The 14,636-nt window shown below is 49.1% G+C and overlaps 2 protein-coding genes across 2 annotated transcripts in view; both read left to right on the top strand.

Annotated features, from left to right (window-relative positions):
• Positions 1-729: 729 nt before the first annotated feature.
• Positions 730-3,204, top strand: FASTKD5 (FAST kinase domains 5). The gene has a single exon (XM_010293157.1). It carries the CDS (start codon positions 730-732, stop codon positions 3,202-3,204), a length of 2,475 nt encoding a protein of 824 aa, XP_010291459.1.
• Positions 3,205-7,569: 4,365 nt separating this feature from the next.
• The window catches only part of UBOX5 (U-box domain containing 5), a 7,693-nt gene continuing 626 nt past the window's right edge, over positions 7,570-14,636 (top strand). Inside the window, exons 1-3 of the mRNA XM_010293156.1 lie at positions 7,570-7,690; positions 9,347-10,529; positions 13,545-13,706. Of these exons, the coding sequence (XP_010291458.1) occupies positions 7,637-7,690; positions 9,347-10,529; positions 13,545-13,706 (1,399 nt within the window). The 5' untranslated portion in view covers positions 7,570-7,636. The remainder of the gene's footprint in view (positions 7,691-9,346; positions 10,530-13,544; positions 13,707-14,636) is intronic.

Genomic DNA, 14,636 nt, shown 5'->3' with positions numbered 1-14,636 from the left:
TTCTCTCTGGTTCTCGATTCTGGATGTAGCATCTCAAAATGATTTGTGTTACTTCTCCCATGCTCTTCCCCACCTTTCTTCTGGGGTCACATTTCTCCTTTCAATTCATCTTTACCTTCAGGTTATGGGCCAGCTTTCGCTCTGTGGACTGGTTTTGCGGAGACTTTGCTCACAGCCTCTGCATACTGTCTCCAGGTGCAAAGAGCAGTGCTCTTGATATTTTGACAACTTCTTGGGTGGTGGTTGGTGTTTCAGGCTCTGGTGACCTAAGTAGCAAAATGTTCTGTTTGAATACATGAAGTCTCTTGAAGCTGCAGCTCTACTGCAAAAATATGTTTTCATTGTTTAGAATGAAAGAAAAACAGTTTGGGTCTCCTAAAAATGACAAAGCAATGACTTTTTTTCTTAACTCCCATAGCCTCTGCCGGTTACGTGTAGCTGCTGAGTAGCAGGTCATACCTGACCGCATGTACCCCGACTTGGCTTATGTCAGGTCACCTGGGTGCTTGTCTTGAGCTGCTTTTGCATGAGGAAACGTTCAATAGTGGCTGCCTTACGGCTTTACAGGGAAATGGCCCCCCTGGCTAGGGGAAACACTGGCGTCACCTCACTTTCGGTAGCGTAAAGGATAGATTAAAACATGCTCCGTGTTAGGTGGAGGCCACTCATTCTTCGTCTGCCCTTTTTTCAGTACCTGGAAGCAATTCTGACCCCAGTAAATTGTGATCCATGGCTACAGTGCTAATATGCCGAAGATTTCCAAGACTGAGCAGGGGGACTACATTTTCGACTACAGCTGAGTGCAATGCTGAGAGTGGAAGCAGCAGAAGTAAGCAGAAAAAGGAAGGGAACTCGGACACAGCCACCACCAGAACCGAATCTGCGGCTAGGATCCAGTTGCTGAATCCACTGGGCTACAGAGTATTGTATAATCCGTCCGCCTACGCCAAAAGTGGAGCTGCCTCCCAGAAGCACGCTGCTAGGAACAGCAGCCAGACTCTCGGTGACACTTTCACGAGCCCTGGCACCGCACGGGTTCAGCATACGTTCGGTACTGCCTCTTCTCAAGCTTTGCCACCCCTCAGAAATGCCCTGCCAAAGCCCAAGGCCAAACCACTCCTCGAGCAGTCCATCTTGGCGTGTCTCTCTGCGGCACAAACCAGGGAGGAGGCACAAAAGGAGAAAAGGGAGATGCATGACTCCAAGGAAGACCCTCGTGTGTTTCAGAAGGGGAGGCCTGAATACAGATCTCTCAGCTATGACAAGTCTGAGCCGATAGAGACCCTCCCTTTAGAAGAAGGTGACTTGATTTTACACAGTGTGGCCATATGCAAGGGCAGGCAGAGCCCAGGAACTATCGCAGATCATTTTCGCAAGCTGAGTTGTTTGCCAGTGGAGCAACACGCAACGTTGCTGTCCAAACCCAGGTTTAATACGCTGTGTCGCTGTGCTGTCGAAAACATTGGGTTGTTCAGTACTTCAGATCTCATCGATATATTAAAAGCCTGCATTCGTTTGGTTGTTCCACCCACCCACCCTCTGCTGAATGCGTGCGAGAACGAATTCTGCCGGCGGGTGTGGGACATGAACCTGGACCAGCTGCTGCTGGTGGCTGACTGCTGGCGCTGTCTGGAGCGCAGCGTGCCTTCCTACCTGAGCATTTTGTTCAGCTATGCCAACATGCACTGGAAAGACCTCACTTTGCCCCAGTTTGTTCAGTTTGTTTATATCGTAGGTGAAGGCCGGAGGTCACCTGTGGACTTGGCTCAGAAGGTGGAGAGCATGATTTTGAAGTACTTTGACTCCTTCACCTTGGAGGAGGTGGGTGCTATCTGCTTAGGGCTCTTCAAATCCCTCAGTAGTATCTCTGACCACGTCATGAGAAAAATTGCAGACAGAGTCTCCCTGCAGATGGAAGACATGAGCACCTACGCTTTGGTGAATGTGCTTAAAATGCTTCGCTACTCTCGCATGGACCACTTACCCATCTTGAAGGAACTTGGGAAGATTATTCCCACTCGGATTCCTACAACAAACATCCAGGGTATCATGCACATCACTCTTACCTGTTCATCCTTACACTACTTTGACGAAGGCATTATGGCTGCTGTAGCCATGTCTTTGCCTTCTAAGGTGACTTACTGCCGAAGCAAAGATGCTGCCAAGTTCTTGTGGTCGTTTGGATGCCTGGACTATGAACCTCCAAATGAAGAAGAGTTTTACTCCAGCCTGATAGAGCAGATGCATAGAAAACTCCATGAATTCAGGAAGTTTCCAGAGCATCTCCTTACTGCTTTGCTTGGCCTGGCATTTGTCAAACGCTTCCCAGAGGAACTGATAGACTATGCTTTGAGGGATGAGTTTGTACAGAAAACAAGAGGTAGTAAGTACGAGCTCAAAAAGGACCTGTTCACCCTCAGCAAGAGTGTTGAAATTGAGTGCCCAGGCTACCAAGGCAGCCGCCTTCCACCTCAGCTTTATGAAGAGATTACTGAGATGGTTTTGAATTTTGCAGAGCAGGAAATCTATGTCAGGCCTGAAATTGTGGAAGCTGCATCTCTTCTCGAGAGCATGTTAGGTGGCCCCGAGTATGTGAAAAAACACATGATCCTGCCTCACACAAGATCGAGTGATCTGGAGGTTCATTTGGCCATGGATGGACATCCCATCCCTTTCAATTTAAAAGACCCTATTGCAGCTAAGAAACTAAAAGACATTGGAGTTAGTCTAACAGATGACTTAATGACTCAGCTTATAACAGGGAGATCTAACAGCCAGTCTCCTGTGGAAGTGGAAAATGAAGCCAGGACTCCTGGTCAGGAAGGAGGGGAAGAAGCACGAACACCCCGCGCTGGGGACTGTGCTGCACTTTCAGGTGGAGCTCTTACCACGGATGCCAGACTGCAAGTTGAGCCTAAATTGAGGCGCTCTCTTGAAGTCCCCCCCTCTCTTGCATTGAATCAGCCTCCTTTGGAGGTGAAACTGGCTATTCAGGTGTCCAACCGAAACCACTACTGCTACTGCTCCAAGCGGCTCCTGGGGCTGCACTGCTTGAAACGGCGGCAGCTGCGGCAGCTGGGTTACGTGGTGGTTGAGCTTCCCTTCTGGGAATGGTTTCCTCTGCTCAAACGGACGCGTTCAGAGAAACTCAGCTACCTCCACTACAAAGTGTTCGACCCAGCGCTGCTTAGCAGGGATGGCTAGTCTGGTGTACTGCTTGCTCAGAGGCTGACACAGCCTCCCAGGTGCATCTCTCTGATTACTGATTAAAATGGTCTCTGAGTCTTGGTTAAGTTTTTGGCGGGTGCTCTGTGTGCTCAGACTGCCTTGCTATGTTAGCCAATTCTGCTCTGCTGACAGTCATATGTCCTGCGCTCTCCTTTTGTACATAGATCGTCAAATGCTTCCATGACAAATAAAAACTACTATCCTATTTGCTTTTCTCCATGATTACTTTTTTTCTCCGCCCTAAATGAAAGTGGATGGATTTGGTGACTCTGTGAGAGCCGAACAGTGATATTTGGGAGAGAATTGGGATGATTTTTAGCTGTGAAGCTGACCTGGGTGCCAGGAACACACATAGGTATTTCCTTAGTGTTTCTGTTACCACTGAGCTGGCACTGGTGGGCACGCTGGGTTTCTCCTTTAAGAGCTGTGCATGAGCGGGACAGAGCGTGGAACCTGAGTGGTGAGGTGGAAGCTGGGGCTGAGAGTTGGGCTGCTCTGACCCTGTTGCTATGTCTGCCGCCGAATGGGGCCAACAAATCCCACCTCGAGATGATTCCCCTGCCTGGGTGACGATGAGTCCTGTGCAAACTAGAGCGCAGACTCTAGCTGTGTGGAGTATCTGCCCTGGAGGCAGCTGGTTTCACCCTTCATCACATGGCTCATCATGTTATTTCCTTGCTTAGGATGGGGCCCGGTGTCCAGATTCTGCACGCTGTTCTGAGGAAAGAGTTGCTGGCTTCTTCCTGAGCTTTCAGGTGGTGTTTGAGAGGAGGGACATTTCCTGAGGTGCACAGGGCCGGCTGTGCATCTGACCAGAGCTGTAGGGATTATTCCACGTGGAGCAGCAGGGGAAACTCCCATTCCCACCGCAAAGGCAGCCAAGCTGTTCTGGCTGTTTTGCAGTGCGGCATGTCAAGGCATACCGAGGTGGAGGATGGGGAAGAGAGGTGGCTGTAAGCAGGTTGCTGTCCCAAGGTAGATCTTGTATATTAGCTCATTTTTGCTGCCTGGTTTAAAAGGTCTGGGCTGGGTTTTTGCCTCTCCCTCAAATACTAGGCATTATGGAGCACCTTAGTTCAATGACCACTGTCCACGCTCCTTACTGCAGCAGCTCTCTAGTCTTATATAGGACCAGGAAGGAACTTGGTGACTAGCTCCAAAACGCCTGGTTTTAAATGACTTGTCCCAGACCACAGAGGATCTTGCTGGCGTAGAAAAGGACAGAGTGCAGTCCTTCAGGTCTGTGTTTCACCACCTCAGTAGAAAGATCTTCGTTCACCTTAGGGAAGGCACACACGCAAGAGAGATGGGACAGTTGTGTGACATCCTGGTGGCGGCACTTTGTAGTCTTCAAGTCCTTCATGATCTTCGAGTCGTTTGTTTTGCCAAGTAATGACTTCAGTAATGCAGTTTTCTGCGTGTTGTATTTTAAAGTGTTCATAAATTCAGAACCTCCGTGTTCACAACTGCCTGGGTTGTCACTAGCACAGGAGATCTCCATGCAAGTTTGGGGCATAATGACACCAGTGACTGTGGGAAGCCACATCTGCTGCCCCATCCCATTCTTTTTTCAGAGCTTCTGCATTTCCCCAGCTCTTGCTTCAGCCCAGGCTCTTTGCCAGATGTCCTGGACTCACTGTCCCCATCTGATCCTGGCTGCTCCTCTGATCTGTTCCTCTCACCTGCTTTTGCCTGTCCCTGCTGATTCTCTGGCCTCAGCCAGCCCCTTGACCTTCCTATCACCATGTGTCCAGCCAGTTCTCGCTTTCCTTCATTACACAGAAGCTTAGTCCTAATCTCATTCCATTTAATTTTTATTTAATCTGTCTCTTCATCCCCACTGTTTGTCTTCTGAGTTGCGTTTTCATGGAAGAGTAAAAAAAAAACATAGCCATGGCTAAAAGCAACTCAGTGACCAAGTTTTGCCATGAAGCAAGAGTGTAGCAGAACTTTTCAGAAGAAGGGAGACTTGGTCATGCAGAATAATGCATTTTGTTACTGAGATGCTGAATCTGGAAAAATTAGCCTGAGCTGTTTCAGTCTGTCAGGGTCACAAACAGGTAGGAGAGAATCCTATAAATTCTACCTATATATACATACATGGCTCCCCGTGCTGCAGAACAGGGAGCAGATGAATTGAAAGTCAGGAAGTTTAGTGAGAGAATAAATTATAATTAACCAGAGCTGACTGGCATAGATTATTAAGAGTGTGGTAGAACAGGATGAAGATTTAGGACACAACATCAGTAACAGCCTTCAGCTTGGAAGAAGACATGAGTCTGTCCTGAGGAACAGCTTGCACCCATCCATAGTTTTCCTGGCACGAGGCAGCACTGCAAAGAGGAGGTTGCATGACTGCAAGATCAGTTGCAGTTGCATGACTGCAAGGAGAGTTTGGCATTCACCACAGGCAGGATCTTAGTAGACAGTGGCTCACGAGAAGTGAGTTCATGAAGTGATGAGTTTGCAGGGATGCAGAGGTGAAGGTGCCTCTCCTTGACCACCTTCATTTGGGGGAGGTTTCACGGTGACGTTCCAAATGTTAATTCACCTGTCTGATCAGGCTGGAAGGGATATAGAGAAGTCTTCAGCCCAGGAAAAAGAGAAGTGAGGAGAAATAGGAGAGAGGGCAAATCTTGAGTCATTCCAAGAAAGGGAGCAAAGAGAGTTGATTTGCCATTTTTCATAGTACCAGCACTAAGAGGGACAAGCTAATTTACCAGGCAGCAGGTTCAAAATGAACCAAAAGCTGTGGCTTTGTCACACAGCCTGTAGTTAAACGGGCAATCTTACTCCCACAAGATGAGGGTGCCAAAAGTCAGACCAGTTCAAAAGCCTGTTTGAACAATTCCTCACTGGCAGCCCTGTACTGGAAGCCTCTCAGGCTCAGAAAGTAATATTGGAGGAGCGTTTGTTTGTGCTTGCCCCATTCCTGTGTGCCCTCTTGAGGAGCAGGAATTGCTTCTGACAGCTGTCAGACCAAGTATCTGGCCCACTACAGCTCTTCTTAGGTTCACACTTGATTCGGTCAAGCGTTGGCATTGCAACCATCAAGCTTTGCTTTCTGTAAGGCTTGTTTGGCTTCTGTTGTGTTGATTTTTATACATGGGGTTTGTCCCTCGGATACCACATTTCTCATTTCAGCCTCTTGCGCTCGATGGCGCGCAGACCGGGCTGCACCCGCACGCTTAGCAGGCAGGCAGAGCGAGCTTGTTAACGCTCTGCATTTCAGCGCCCGGCTCGACGTGCCCCCAGAAGGCCAATTTCAATTTGGCTGAACTAACAGCTTCAGTTGAAAATCATTAAAGTTCTGCTTGTTCTTGAAGGAAGCAGTGGGTTCCTGATTTGCAAGGTTGCCCAAGGTGATGACATGTTAAAACTAAGGTTAACGTAAGGTTAAAACTCTTACCTCGCAGATAATTTAATTCTTAAAAGGGATCTGATATAACCAATTTGAGTCACTTTTTTTTCAATGGAAAAGGTGGTGAGTTCACTTGAGTTTTCTTTAATGAACACTGTCAGAAGAATCAGCCGGGTCAGCGGTCAGAACAGCGATAATCTCCCTTAGGGCTATTAAATACCCTCTGCTCCCCTGGAGCTACTAAATACCGATTATTAATATTTGTGTTTAATCTTAGCGTACATCTGAGGCTCCCGGAGCCCTCGAGAAACATTTCTGTTTGCGGCAGCGCTGTGTTAGTGCTGGCTGGTGTTACCCTCGTCCCGGGAGGCCCCGTCCGAGCTTGTCGTGTTGAGCATTGTCCAAGAGCGCAGGCAGGTCCTGCCTCAAACTGCTGAAGGCAGCAGATAGACGTGGTGTGCCAGGGGAACCGGCCGCGGAGGTGAAACGGGCAGTTCAAGGCCACACGGTGGGAATGGACGCCGGCTCTTTCTGCCTCGCAGCGGTGAGGGGCTTGCGATGCTGAACGCACTGGTCAGAGCCCAGGGCACCCCGAGTCCTCCAGGTCCGACTGAGGCTGCTGAGAGCTCACACCGATGCCTTTGACAGCCTCCTGTGATATGCTGATGCTTTACTGTATCTGCAAATACTCCTGCATCTTTGATAAACTTTCAGATCTAATTGCTAGTCTATCCATAGGTAAGACATTTTTAATTAAAGTAGCCGTTTTCTCTGTGATGTTTCTCCAGGGGGTCACTAATTAATATTAACGCCATTTTTATCTCGATCCTGTCTCTCCACCACAGTCAGTTGGGTTTATATTGGCTTCACCTCCAGGATTCAGAACTGAGCTGCATTTTAGGAACTCCTGAGCTTGTAATTCATACAGGCTTCAAAACACGAGATCCTTTCAATGTTCACTGATGTTCACTTTCTTTATTTTGCTGTTTTGTTTTTTTTTAAAGCTGAATCTGATGCTCAGAAAGTGAGCTCTCTCCAACTGCCAAGATGGTAATAAACGTCTGTCTCCCACAGTTCAAGCCAAGAATTCACTGCAACAAGGTAAAATAATAATGTGTGGCATTTTAGGGAGCTGGTGGGATAGAGGGAGTAGCTGGAAGTGGCATGCTAGACTGGTTGGGGCTGGGGAGTGCTTGTTTGCTGCTCATCTGTGATAATTAGCAGTGTTTCTGGAAGGCTCATTTTTGGCTGGCCATGCCAGGCTTTCCTGAGAAAACAAAGCAAAGGCAACTCACAGCAAACTCCCATCATTTTGTGTGGTCTGGCTGGTTCAGAGGGGGATTTTAACATGGGAGGCTGTGTGTGTCCACTGGCAAGAGCAGCGTTGCGGACAGATGCAGTCCCAACCTAGGTAGGGTGTCGGCTCTTTAGTCTGCAGAGCTCAGAGCATTTTTGTCAATTAAAATAATTTTCTGGTGACGTGGGAGGGTTGTGATCTGGGTGGTTTTGCTCACAGCTTTCTCTTCCAAGCTCACCAGTCTCCTGTCATTCCAAGCAAAGAGGTTTTGTGTTGGGAATCTGGGCTTCTGGATCACTTTCCTGTTTTGTGCTTCGGTCCTGAGAGAGTCACTGGCGTGTGAGAACTAAGAGAACCCGTGTCTGGGTGCTTGAGATCTGCAGCTCATGTGAAGATAAAGTGGCTCAGTACTTTGAAAAATCAGTATTGAGAGATTTACCATAAGTTACTCTTCAAAATTTGGTTTGTCCTGTCTATGCCAGGTAGTGTTAGAACACTGTATAGCCTCCTGTGGCTGCTCTGATGTGGCACACACTAATTCTTGGAGGGAAAAAGCCCTAATTTTGCAGGATCTCATAGCAAGACAATGTTATGTGCTTACAGGTACTTGTGCTTTGACTTGGGATACCTTTTTCCCTGCAATATTACAGCTTTCCCTTTGTCCACTATGCAGCTCCTGACAAGGTTTGCTGAAGTTACATTTTCACTCAGCATCATTAGAATCCCTTAGATACTAATTGGTTTTTAATTCAGGGCCCTTTTTTTAATGGTAAGTCTCCCCACCAACTCCTAGCCTTGGATTTGTAATTATTGTGCTGTAAAAACAGCAGTACCAAGTGTGACTATCCCTCCGGGTAGTGTGTTGAGAAACCCAGCCGTGCTACTGAGGTTTGGTGTGATTGTTGTGATCAGGAGGGTGTAGAGTGACCATATTAAGCAGGTGGAATAAATAGATATTCTTTGCTGTTATTTGTTCATTTAGCAAGTGCTGCAAACTTTTTAGGCTGTAGCTGGGTGATTCGGAGTACATTTCCACGTGGCAGGGCAGGCTGACATAAAGTTTCACCGCTGTTGAAAGAGAGGAGACTCCCATCTCCCCCACGCACACGTGCTCTGCTCCCAGCCACACTCTCCCACTTGATTTAGTTTCCCGACCCAGCCAAAGCCGCAAACTGTCCATAATTTCCCGCTCTTTTAGCAGTTAAACCAGCTTTGCAAATGGCTGGGCAGGTAACAGAGGGTGCAGAGAAGAGTGAATAGGACCACGTGGCTGGAGGAGGGTGGGGGTGGGTCTACTCAGCCCTAACATCAAGGACCTCCTGTGTTGTCTCAGCTGCACGTGAAACCACAGCCTTGGTTCCTAGTTGATGTCATCTTGAGAATCTACATAAGTGCTTGTGAAACTAGTTTCCTTTCCTTTTCTTGCTTCAAATTAAATCCAGTTTTCTCTTGAAACGCAGATTTCTGCTGATGGTTACGAAGTGGAGAATCTGATCTCCGAAGACCTTGCCAGGAGAAATCGTGGTTTCCGCAGCGAATACTTTATCAAACCTCCGGTCCACGTCACAATCTCTTTTCCCTTCAACATTGAGATCTGTAGGATTAATATCGACATCTCATCCGGGGGGTACCAAACCTTCTCCGGGCTTGAAGTTTACACCTCTACCTCATGCAATAAAACCTCTTGGCAGAGCCCTGAGGGTCAGTTCTCAGGTCTGACCGGTCAGCCTGTGTCAGACAAAGACACTTTCACACTGGTGGGAAAAGCAGTCTTAAAAAATCAAAGCAAAGTGACATTCGGCCACAGAGGCTTCAAGCCGAGGCCTCCCTTCCATCAGATGGAAAATGTCTTCTCCTACCCTGGCTCCGTATCTCAAGACCTCTGGAACAAAGGGCCCGCCTCGCTGAGCAACGTGTCGCACTTAAAAATCTGCATCACCCACGTAGCCGGAGGCGGCCTGCCTTGCATTAAGAGGCTGGAGGTGTGGGGACAACCTGCCAAATCGTGCCCACAGGAGGTGATTGAGGGTGTCTTTCAGGTGGCCTCCCAGTTCTTTGCCCAGGAGGTCAGCAGCCTCAAGCCAGAGCTCTGGACACCAATGGAGAGCGACTGCGTGCCCTTCAGCGCCAATGACAGCGAGCAGCAGACCCTCCGCAAGCTCGTGGACATCGTCCAAGACATCCCCGAAGAATTCCTGGACCCCATCACTCTGGAGATCATGACCTTCCCCATGCTCCTGCCCTCCGGGAAGGTGATCGACCAGACTACCCTGGAAAAATGCAACCGGAGTGAGGCGTCTTGGGGCAGGGTACCCAGCGATCCTTTCACTGGGGTGGCCTTCAGCCAGCACTCGCAGCCCCTACCTCACCCGACCCTCAAGGCCAGGATAGACCACTTCCTCTTACAGCACAGCATCCCTGGCACCAACCTGCTCGGGAGGGCTCACGCCTCGGAAATGCTTGTACCTTCTTCCATAACAATTTCTTCTCTGAAAAGGAAAATGGACTGTATGGATCAGAGCTCCGTGCAGCCACCCTATTTTTCTTCTACAAACTTTCTTGTCACGTCTACCTCAGAGAACAGTGCTAAAAAAATGAAAACTGACAGTGACTCACATTTGATCCAAATGGACTGTTCGACAGGTATCGTGGCTCCCTAAGTCACTTGTGTTCCTTGAGTGTCTTGACAGCCCGGGGCCAGGTTTTCAAGTCAGGAGCCTCCAGTACAGATTCCCATCCTGCTTCTAGAAAGCTTTAAGGCCGTTGTATTTTGCTGTTGATAGATGTTGTGGAAGTCAGGTCATCGTCTCATTCACCTTCCCTCTCGTCAGCACAACCTGTCATCCCCGGATGGTGTTTGCTTCCATTCTGTTTCACTTTTTCTCATCTCTAGGCTCGTTGTTCTCATTACCTGTGCAGCCTGTTTCACAGCCCTTTTCTTTGCTCAGGTCGCCGTGGTTCCCTTTTAGTTTGTGTTTCCTTTCTCCTCCTTGCTTTCAAGCCACTGTCCCTGAGGAGACAACACCTTTCTCACAGTGTGCTGGTTTGAAGTTTCTGTATCATGGGCAATTTATTACCCCAGACATCCAATATATTCTTTCAGAAGCAGGAAAATATGCAACAGCAGGAAAAGAAACGGCTGGTGGTGCAGTGGTGATGGCACAGGGAGTCCTGGCTGGTGTAGATCTTCTCATGAGGAGTGAGGTGGGGAGGAAAGCGGGAATGGGGCACTAATCCTGCTCCTGGATTTCCCTAGCCAGGCACTGCCAGCTTGGGCTCTTGGCGCAGCCGGTTCCCTGCACACTCAGCGTTGCTGCACAGATTGTGTCCCTGGGACAGGCTGGCTCCTTACCTTCTCACGGGGCTGCTCTTGCTGTGGCAGAGGCTGAGCTTGGGGAGTGTGTCGCTGCACGACCTGCAGTCCATGCTAATCTTGGTGCGGCAGGGCTTGGAACGAACGGCAGCGGGAGAATGGCAGGCAGTGCTGCCTTTGGAGCAGGGAGGAGGGGAGAGCAGATGACAGCACAGACTGGGAGAGACTTGCCTAAAGTTTGCAGCGAGTTAAAGCAAAAAAAACAGGTAGAGACATTAGAAAGGGATGTGACTTGTGTTTAAAAGGGAAGGAAATGGGCACTGGTTTCCTTTTATCCTTGTTTTTCTCAGTGATCTGGTAGTGGCACTGCTGGGCATAAGCTCCAGGAGGCAGAAAAACAGTCCAGACCTGCAGCCCTGAGATAATTCCCTGAAAAGCTGAGTGCTTTCACCCACCTCGGTCCCCTGCCATGCCACAGCTTCTCACCAGGCAGCGTTGTGGCAGCGCGGTCAGACCCTTGGATCCACCGAGCGCTGGGCACGGGAGTGTGTGATACTCTTTGTAGGTCCAGCAGCATTCAAGTGCTGGGGCCGGCTGGACTGGTGAGGAGGTGACAGTCTTTAGAAAGCAAAGGTGATCTATGCTTTAAATACCAAGGAGTTTCACGCTTGTCTCCCCAAAATCTGTTTGCTCTTTGTGGTTTGTTCTCTGATGACTAGTACCTTCAGCTTCCAGTCCGCGGTGAAGAGTTTGGCTCACAGGCAATTGCTCCTCTTGACTTTCTCCTCTTAGATCTTTCGCCCGAATCCACATCTATTTTGCCACGTTTGCTTTCTTCCGTGTTGGCACAGGGATTCCTGAAACGTATTGGAGTTGCTCTCAGTGCATTTGTTACGTGGATATAACTGTATTTCATACAGCAACGCTTATGTTTTCTGTCGTTAAACTGACTTGCTGCCTTAGGTAACAATCCCACTGGAGCAGGAAGGTCTTAAGGAACTTAAGGAACTTAAGCTGGCAGGAAGGAGAGAGACGTCTTTAGCAATCTCCTCTTTAGATGAGCTTGAAGAGAGCAGCAGTGTCTGTGAGGCCGTCTGTTGCAAGCGGGCTGGTCTGAGTAGGAGGGTATAAATACGTGGTGCACGGGTGTCTTCTGGTCATGTAAGGGCTGTCTTTCTAGGCAGGTAAGAAACATTCAAAAACTCAAAACATTGAGTTTTCATGTGTTTTCTCAAAACCAGTGGTCTGTAACACATGAAAATATGGCCCAGAGCTTTTGATTGCCTGCTGGTACCTGTCTCTCCCATCGGCTTTCTCACAAAATGGCCCAAAAATGTTTTGAGGAAGAAGCGTAGGTGGTCCTTTGATTTTAAACAAATTCTTTAAAGACTTGGTTGAAAATAATTCATGTTTGGTGGTATCGGGAAGAGTAGGAAGATGTCAGAAATGCACATTTCTGCTCTGATCTCTCAGCCTAGAGCTCATTCCACGTTTTAGGAGGAATCATGAGTTATTTGTGTTGCAGAGGCGTGTAACAGCTCCCGCTGGGGATGTGCCCCGGTCTCGCAGGAGCAGGGGCTGCGCCGGGGGGTCCTGGAGCTCCCGGGGGAGCCGTGCCCGTACATAAATAAAAGCACAGTGCTCAGCCCAGGGAGCTCGTGCTTCAGTATTTCATCAGCCTTGATTGCTGTAGCAAATGTGCAGCACTAATTCAAAGATCTTCCTTTGGGAGATGCATTTAACAGAATTAGTGATGCAGACACCATTCTCTTGATGCACAGTCTTAATTAACACCTTCAGTACTGCACAGGACAAAACACTGCTATACACTGCAGGGAAGGGTCCAACACTGTACCTTTGGCTTTATCCCTTCCCTCAGAACCGGGACAGAGCCGGGGGGGAAGAGTCCCTCAGATTTTGTTAGTGGCTTAAATATTCCCAGCTGGCTGCACGAAGCAAGCCTGAGAGCACTGGGCTGGGAGCAGGCTGAGGGAGCTGCCTGGGTTTCAGAGGGAAATGGGTTTCTGGATCATTTGGCATTTTGGCCTTGTTCAGACCTGCAGCTATAAGCCAGCACCATGAATGTTCACTGACGTGGCATGTCATGAATGTCTGACAGTAATCCGTAGGACTTCTCATCTTTAGGACCCAAGGGAGATGAGGCACTACATCCCCGTCCTGGCACCGTGGTGGGGAAAAGAGGCCTCTCAAGAAAGCAGGTGGCAGAGCTCCTAAAATCCCGAGTGTTGTCCCAAAGGTTCAGAGGCAAAGCAGCATTTCTGTCACACATTGACAGCTTGCTTTTTCCCAGCATCCACTTCTCGAGCTTGTGCTTCTCTTTGCAGATCTGGTCTCTCATGAACAAAAACTGTCGGAGAGTTTGGACACTGCCTTGAACTCGGCGCTCAGCTCAATGCCCTCCTTTACGGCCAAGCTGATGAAAAGCCAGCAGCAGGCGCAGAGCGAGGGAGGCTGCAGCAGTTCGTGGAGTGCAGGCACCGTCCTCGGTAAGCAACAGGTTCACCTTCGGGAGCAAGAGAGGAGACCAGACCTGGGACCGGGTTAACAGGGAGGGTTCTGCTGCTGCTTAGCGTCTTTCTATGCCTCTTCAGACCCCAAAATACTATGTATTCAATATAAAAATATTACGTTGTCTCCCAGCAAGCGTTACTTAACAATCCCTAAGTACTGCTTTTGTTTCTCAGCAGTTTTAATGGTTTGTTCTCCCAGTGAGGAGGTTAGACCTTGTTGACCCCCAGAAAGTGTGGTAGGTTGTCCATGTCCGCAGTCAGAGCAGGCTTCAGCATGAGTCCTGCGGTTCGCCCGGGTTGTTGGCTGTCGCTTGCCCGTGCTGCCCAAGGACGATCCTGGATGCGCTGCGCTGGGCTGCAGTGCTCAGCCCAGCCTGTGCGAGGTTAGTTCAGAGGGAGAGCTAGCCCCGCATCGAGGCTTTGGCTGTTCCCAGAGCTCTGCGATCTGGGCCGAGTGGTTTAAACATTGCCCGTTAGCTGCACAGAGCAAGCTGGGGAGTTGCCGCGTGGTTGGGGAATGAGTCTGTTGAGTCCTCACAGTTTTCATTGCACCTGCTAGTTAGAGATGCTAATCCAGCTGTGTATGCATACCCAAAATTATTTCTTTGGGATGCAGGGAAGCATTGAACCTTCACCTGTCCCTCCGCAAGCCGATGCCCCAACTGCTGGCTTGCTCCTTGTCTTCCCTTGAGCAAGGATCTGCCTGCTTGTGGCAGAGAAGAGGGATCAGAGGGACCAGGTGACCCGGAGAAAGGGATGGGGCTGTGCAGCTCCCAGTGGCTGTCTCTCTCTCTGAATAGCTTTTGCTGTTTTGCAGTGACATTAAGCTATTAAGCTTTTTCCTGTCCCCTTCAAAATTGCTGCTGTTTAAGAGCTGACTGAGTAGCCCTTGGTAAGGCGGCATGT

This window comes from Phaethon lepturus, unplaced genomic scaffold, assembly GCF_000687285.1.
Source record: "Phaethon lepturus isolate BGI_N335 unplaced genomic scaffold, ASM68728v1 scaffold27118, whole genome shotgun sequence".
Classification (NCBI taxonomy): domain Eukaryota; kingdom Metazoa; phylum Chordata; class Aves; order Phaethontiformes; family Phaethontidae; genus Phaethon; species Phaethon lepturus.
This window is presented reverse-complemented; position numbering and strand designations above follow the sequence as displayed.

What these genes read in the sequence shown, in the direction of transcription:
- FASTKD5 (XM_010293157.1), top strand. Translation starts at nt 730, where the DNA reads ATGGCTACAGTGCTAATATGCCGAAGATTTCCAAGACTGAGCAGGGGG.